The sequence below is a fragment of the Gavialis gangeticus genome, unplaced genomic scaffold (assembly GCF_001723915.1).
Source record: "Gavialis gangeticus isolate Ggan-Ray unplaced genomic scaffold, GavGan_comp1, whole genome shotgun sequence".
NCBI classification, from domain to species: Eukaryota; Metazoa; Chordata; order Crocodylia; family Gavialidae; genus Gavialis; species Gavialis gangeticus.
The window spans coordinates 66517810-66525644 of NW_017729030.1; the positions used below are offsets into that span (position 1 = coordinate 66517810).

General features: G+C 46.4%; 1 protein-coding gene across 1 annotated transcript in view; it reads right to left on the minus strand.

Annotated features, from left to right (window-relative positions):
• MFHAS1 (malignant fibrous histiocytoma amplified sequence 1) overlaps window positions 1-7835 on the minus strand; it is a gene marked incomplete at its 5' end in the record, with an annotated part of 110371 nt that overhangs the window by 8847 nt on the left and 93689 nt on the right. Inside the window, 2 exons of the mRNA XM_019521854.1 lie at window positions 4047-4487; window positions 5704-5830. Of these exons, the coding sequence (XP_019377399.1) occupies window positions 4484-4487; window positions 5704-5830 (131 nt within the window). The remainder of the gene's footprint in view (window positions 1-4046; window positions 4488-5703; window positions 5831-7835) is intronic.

The following is a 7835-nucleotide window of genomic DNA, read 5'->3' on the forward strand; positions in this document are numbered from 1 at the left end:
TACAATAACCAACAGCATAACTTTAAGGAGCAGTTCCTTAGGTCTCTATCAGGGAAAGAACAAGGCCCTGGTCCCAGACACGCTGAAGACAGGAGGGAGGTTGTGGGGGGCTGAGAGCAGGGGCAGAGAATGATGCTAAGCTCTACTGAAGTGTTACTTGGACCTGAGCCTTGCTGACGATGATGTGGGATTTACAGCAGAGCTCTGTGGGGATGCTGCTGTCTGTGCACACCCAGCCAGGCAGTTAACTCTCCTTGGGGCAGGCAGGAAGAAGGACACTTTCTCTAGGAAGCGCACAATACAAGTTGCCCTGCCACTGGAGAGGGACTGCTTGAGGATCTGAACCCTCATCAGGCACTAAACAAGCTAGTGAAATCTATCCAAGTGCCTCCTAGTGGAGGGGTCCATGCTCCAGTGCAGAAGGGCACAGAGCTCTAGCACGCGCACAATTCTAGCCTCACTTGCTGCACAATTCATGCTACTAACTCCACCTCCACAACTCCCCTTCCCCTATCCACCCATCTTCCTCCAGGGGCCACCTCCAGGTGGTAAGTCAACACCTATTCCCCCTCCCCCTAAAGCTGTGGTAAAAGGAGCCTTAGTCCCAGTCCACCTTCAGCCCAAGGGGTGTCCCTGTGTTGTGTGGGCTCTGGGAGGCACTGGATAAATGTGGAGATCCCACTCAACACTTCTGAATGCTGGAAAGGAAAAAGTGCACTCTTACCCTGTGTTACTCTCAGGGTCCTAGCTGCTAACTGCATAGATAAGGGGGTCCATGTCACTGCCTCTACTGCACTGGGGGCCTTACTGCTATTACAGCTTTGCTGAGTGGCAGCATCACTGTTGCCCCTATTCTTAGTGATATGACTGCCACCTGCAGTTTGAAAAGGCTACAGCTGTACCAGACCCACATGCATGTAGCCTCAGGCAGGCAGGTCTTCAATCTTCCACACTGCATTAAGACTTAAGTCCAGGAGATCCATGCAGATCACATCTGCTCTGTGAGCAGCGATGAGACTGAACATTCAGATCCCAATTGTCTCTTACTTCCATAAGAGGCAGCCTTTCACATGGCTTGAGCAACTGCACAAGAGACAAGGTAGTGCAGGGAGACTGCAGCCAGTCCCTTTCACAGCAGCAACACAGCTGCACAGTTCACCGATCCAAAGTGAGCCCTAGGACAGCACCTTCATCTTCCAACAAGCCCAATGCTTGTCTTCCCCACCCTGGCACCAAGAAAGCTAGCTCCTGGATGTGGCTGGTGACTAAGGGGCGGCTTTCAGCAAGCATGAGAGGAGGTTCTGCAGCTGTATGGTGAAAGCAGGTCTGCCTCCTGCCATGAGAAGATGTTTGACAGGATCCCCTCCCAGAAAAACAGGCACAAGGGCTTTTTAAGAGCACGTAGTTTCATTCTATAACAACAGTGTTTCTTCTGCTCCCAAAAGGCTCCCAGTGAAGTCTAAGTGCTCAGTAAGTGTCCAGCTGACCCCTGAGCCTGCCAGACTCAAGCATGGAAGCCCATCCAGCCCTCTGCACTGCTAAAGGAGGTGACAGCAGCTGTTAGTCTCCTAGCAGCACAGGGAAAAAACATATTCACAGAAAAGTGGATGACACGGGATTAAACAGGCAAGCATGAGGGAGTCTTCATGGACAGATATAGCATTTTAAAAAGGGGGGGGTGCAACAAATGGGACCAGCACTGCAGTGGTCTGGGCAAACGCTCCAGCTCCCAATGCCATCCCCACCTTGATCCACACCATGGCCACATCCAACACGAGCTGCTCCACCAAGCACTGCTGGAGATGGAAGATATGCCAGTGGCTCCAGTTCCTCACAGCCCCAGACATCAGGGACCCCTGAGGAGTGTAGGCAGGAGAAACTGAGCTCAAACTATGGAGGAGATTGGGGCAAAGCATGGCCAGAGCTCTTGGGCTGGTGGGGGACATTTTGTTTTGGTTTGGTTTGTTTCTTCTTTTTTTTTTTTTTGGGGGGGTGGGGGTGGCTGCCCACGGGGAGCTGGTCGACCGGAGTCACTGTGTGCTGTGCTTGCAGCTGCCTCTCTTAGCATACCTACATTCTAAGAGGTAGTAATGTGCACACATGTGGAGAGGCAGGTGGCTGGGGAAAGGAGGAGGATGGGTTCTATTCTCAAACACTACTGCCAATATTACTCAAGGACAGGCAATGAAGTAACTAAGGCTGGTTTCAAACCATGCAAATGCTGTGCTCCTCATGCACAGCCTTTGTAGGACTGGCCAGGAAATGGAATCGCCATCCTGAGAAAATTTGAGTTTTTTCAATAAATTCATATGTTGAATCAGAATGAAAACATCAAACAAATATTCAGATTTTCAGGCAACTGATATTCCAATGCATTTCACCCTGGAAACACAGAAACACCCACTCAGCAGGGCTTTCTCAATACCTCCAACCTGAAATGTCTCCCAAATTGACTTCTCCCAGCAGAGCTAGGTCATCATCAGCTTATTTGTCAGGCATTTATCTTGCATAGTCCCCTTGTGGACAGCCAGAAGACTGGGAGGGTTAGCAGGAAACCAGGTTTCCCACTAAAGTTTCAACAAATTTGGTACAGTCCTACAAGACATTTTGATTCTATACAATCTGCCTTTTCCAATGAAAAATCTTCTGACAAAAGTTTTCAGCTGCTCAAGGAGTCTGCCAGTACCAGTAACTGGTGAGATCTTTTACCAGTAGAACAAGTAGTAACGAGAGAAGTAGTGACAGATTCCCAACCACATTCACCATGAAATCCCTGCTAAACAGGAAGGATTGGAATGACATCACATCTGTAGCACAACAGTAAATTCAAGAGAACAGGAGTGAACAACACTGATTGGGATTTAAAAAAAAAAATCAAAAAAAAAAAAAAAATCAAAGTTTGATGACCCTCTCAATTTATTATAAGTGCCACAGAAGATAGAGCATGCATTTGTGAGAGAGCAGGTGTGCACACTGCAGAGTTAAGGCACTTCCAGGTTACCAGGTGGTTACTGTTTATTTGCTCCTCGGGTGAAAACAGATATCGCCCATCACATTTGTGCCACCATAAACATTTTTATGGCACACAAATGGTGAGCAAATAGATGTCACTATCTTTTGTCATGACGCATCAAAGGAAAATCAGTGACATGAAAAAAAGGCAGTAACAGACTTTACTGCTTTATTGCAATGGACATCAGCCTGAGCTGCTTGCACTCTACAACCACATCAGGCAGGTGCCTTGGAGGGAGGTGGAGGGGGGGACCTCAAGACCCTGGAGCACTTGCCTGGCATTCCCTGCTACAGGGGAGGCATCCTGGAGATCTCCATTCAGCCAGAGTTTCCCTGCTTGATTGCAGGAGTGAGTCTGACTGAGTGGAGAACCCCGACTTCCCCATCCCCACTCAGCCAGACCCACTTTCCTCATTCAGCCAAAACCACCTGCACAGATTATATTGCTTTTTGTCCCACATCTTCAAGGGTGGGAAAAGGGGCAACGTGCGTTTCATACAATGAAGCACATCAGCTGTACCCATTAGACAAAACACACATTCCATGACACATTGCGGCACAGCTAATCCACTTCAAATCAGCAACATCTCCTTCTAGCCCTAGTGTCAGATGGCTACAAGTCACAAGGATTTTTTGTGCATTCAATATAATGTAGCATGTGCCTGCCAAGATCCTGCCTGTTCTTTTATTCCATCTTAACCTCTGATATACAAAATCCAGTATAAAAGTGGGTTCAGTTCATGTACACTTATAACCTCGTGGTCCAAAAGGCTTCTCTCTACCTCCAGGCTCAGTAACTTGAGGCCCTACCATTGAATAAGTGAATTCAGACCACATAAAATGCTTTCCTCTATTAACAAGCTTTGTCACTTATCCTTCCACCAAGCTGCTCAAGAAGCCTTTGCATAATGCACTGATGAGAGTCATTACTAGCTATTTTGCTTCACTGCTCTGATTTTAAAGCAATATGACTAATTATAGTCACATAAGAAAAATCTCACAGAGCAACTTGACTGGCAACCTCAAACACTCACATGTGCAGGAACAATTCCAGGGAACCCCAACAGCAGCTCATCTCAAAAGACTTTCCTTCAGGCATGCCTGAAAGAAACAGTACTCAATATTTTTACATTCACCAAGAGGTCCAAATGGGTGCACAACAGGCGATCAGTGGGTCCATGAGTTTCAATCTCAGTATTTTGTCTCCAGCCATGAATGCTGCTACCTAATAGCCACTTCCCATCCAATCATCCATGACCTTCAGATTGCAGCGTACACTTCAGTTCGAGGATACCTCAGGGGAGACGCACTTAGCTGTGTGCCCACTTGAAACAGTTCAGAGTTCCAAAGTCTGGTGTTCTTGTCAATGCACAACTCCAAACCCAAGCAGACAGCAGTGCTACAGATTGTCCAGCCACACCATGGTTTCACATTCTGCCCGATATAAAACCTTCAGCACTGGTGCTTCCATTCATCTGGAGGAGAGAAGGACAAAGAAGCAATAATGCAGTAAGAGTCTGTTATGCTGTATAGTGCTCATGATATATAGCTTAATACACATTCCGTTTTCTTCCAATAGTCAAAACATGGTAGATACTCAGTCATCTAAATAAAGCAGTCCTCTTTCGGAATAAAGCTATGTGCAAAGTCTCCATTTGCTATGGATTTCCTGACAGCTAAGTCATAAGTACAGCCACTATGGAACTGGAGCACTATTGTTAGATGCTACAGAAGGCAGACTGGAGATGAACTGAACTCATACTTGCAGCAGAACTCAAAAGACATGCGTGTTCCACCTCAAATCAATTTAATATGTTGGTACCTCAGGTTAAAAACTTACCCTAACAATTTACTAATCTCACACAGGCAGAAGAACAGAGCAGGAATGTGATTCAGCTGTGATTCTGAGCTGAGCTTCAGAAAAACTAAGAACTGGCTCTCACTACAGGTAGAGCAGCGTTTGAAAGTCCCATTCACATAGTTGGAACGCAGGTCATCCTATAAAGTGGTTTAAAACAGGACCTGCTATGGGGGCTGATGGTGGAAATATATAATGTTTGGAAGTAGTTTCAGATTATCTTAAAGCAACAGTAACAGTAAGGATGGTGACCCAAGAGAGCACAGCAGGCTAGCTGACATTCTCTTGCCAGCTGCAGAAAGAGCATGTTATAATTGGGACTCACCCTTCAGTTACACCTTCTTTGCAAGCTGACCTAAGCCCAGCCTCTCTATTGTTGCTAGCATGGTTTTATTCCTGATCATCCCCAAGCTGAGCTGCCAGCACCCACTGAAGTATTTGTACTTCTCAGATATAAGCAGAGCAAGGCCTAGACAACTTGCAGTTCACTAAGTAGACACAAACTGCAGGTGCAATGACTGTAAGGGAAAGCTATTATTTCCAAAATCCCACCCTTCCCAGCAAAGAATATTCACTGCTTTGCATAACAAGAAACAGAACTGTCCCTCAGACACATTTCTTATTCAGCAAAACAAGATTAAGGAGGACACATGGGGTTTTGCCTTACTGTACCTTTGTTCTTGGAATGGGGTGTCCATGTCCCACAAATAATTAGAACTGTCCCTGGGCTGTGCGGCTGCTACTTCTCAAAAAGGCTTAGCGAGAGCTTGCTGTATTTAGGGTTTTGGTGTGAACTGAAATGGGGGGGGGTCAGGGCTTCTCTCAGGGCTCACTTGGAACAAGGGCTGATCACGGTCGGGGTGGGTGGGTAAACCAAGGCGACGTTCACTCGCTCATTGCCATTCTTCGGGCAGATGATCTCTGTCACTCCCTCTGGTCGTGGCTGACTCAGCAACTCTCCTGTAGGAGGAAAAAGAACACACACTGAACATCACAAGACGCATGGTTTCACTGAGACCCAGAGGGGAACATCACCAAGCGTCCTAGGAGGAAGTTTGTTTTTTAACCCATCCAAATTCTCCTCTGTGTCACCATGGCAAACATCCTGGTGAAGAAGTTGCTCCACACAAGGGCAGCATCTGCCACTGCTCTCCTCCCCTCCCTCACATTACCACAGACTGACCCAGGAGAGCAATCGGGGACCCCCTTCAATTGACAATGTCTAGAGACAGGCTAATGAGGCACAGGCTATGGAGTAGGTGTTCCTAATTGGGATCTGGGGTCAGCTGGGACCTGAAATTTACTTTCCAGAGCTCTGTGTGAATGAACCACACTGCAGTCAACAAGGTAACTGGCAGATGGCTGGACAGAAATTATTATTCATGGGTACGCAGTACAGCGATGACACTCTGCACCCATCCCCCAGCCCCCGCCCCCCCAGAAATGCAACCCAAGGCTGGAAGAGATCAGTATCAGTAAGCAGCAGTGTTGTATATAGCCCACAATGGCCCTTTGCGCTGTGCTCATTTCCTGCACCAGCCCTTATTTGGTTCATCATACAATGGCAAAGCATTCGGCAGCCACACATTTCTAGAGGAGTGCTAGCCGGCACGCCAAGCTTCGCTTCAACTGCTCCCCCCCCGCACACTACTGAAATACATTTTTCATTTGTTTAACGATGATGGGAAATGGATTACACCAGACATGTCTTGCATGCGTACTCATCCTTTAAAGCCTCTATTACTTGCCACTATCAGAGACAAGGTGCTGGATTGGACTGGATTGGATCTGACCCCAGTATGGCTCTTAAATGTGGCTCTGGATTTGTCCCATTACCAATGTCTAAGCTACAGGATTCAAGGAAGGGCCTCAAACCAGCTGCAGTCAAGTGAAGAGACGACAACAAAAATAAACCAAATGACACAATCTTCAACTGTTAAACCCGAGGACGAAGAATCCATTCTAGCAATGTCTTCCTCCTTTTACTTAGGGTGATGCAACCTTTAACACTGCTATTAGGGACCACTTTCTGCATTCAAACCTATACCACAGCAATTTCAGAACTGGCATGTGAAGGGATCTGCTCTTCTAGAGCTGCTGGCTGGTCACTGGGTGCCACTTCCTCTGCATTTTCAGCTGCTAAAATGAAGAGGCTGACAATGCATTAAATGACTTCCCCAATTTTCTTTTCTTTGTAAGACACTTCTACAGCTGCAGTGGGAATGTTACTGGCACTGCTACCAGTAGAGGTCCATGTCATCTTGAATGGGAAGGAAGTTGTGCGTGTGATGTGCTCTCTATTCAGAGACTGTGCAGGGCATGGAAACCCCAGATTTAAGCCACCTAGTTTCTGCTGCATCCCCTGGCCTCGAAATCTTGGTGGTGTTTGTTATTAGTGTGTTCAATGTCTCTTCTATGTTGTTTAAGTAAAAAGAGACTAGAAAAGAAAAGCTGGTAAGCTCACAGTAGACACTCTCAAAATCTTCCCGGTGAGGCAGGAGACATTTTACTTTCCTAGGCAGTTTGATTTAAGTAATTTTGTTAGGGAGGCTGGATCAGCTTCTAAATCTGAAATACGCCCAAGTCAAATCTTGGGGTATGTTCAGCATCATATCAAATCCTTTTTTTTTCAAGACTAAACTAAGGCTAGTCTTTACTCTGAAAGAAAGCAGTTTTCTCATAACCATGGTTTTATTTTAACCACACAGCTAGTTTCTCACAGGTGTGTGGGTGTACCCAAAACTGTTCAGTTCTCAAGGTTCATGTCAGGCTACACTTCAGCAATACATCCTGCCTAGACATTGCTCCTGATTTCCTACATATGTGCATTTCACAGTGAAGAGAAAAAAACGTTACCCAACTGAAACAGCGTAATATTGTATTGGGAAATCTAGCTCAAGTTTCATCAACAAAAGTCAGGTTAGAAAGCTATGCCTGGAGTAAGAGAGAGAGAGAGATTAAATCA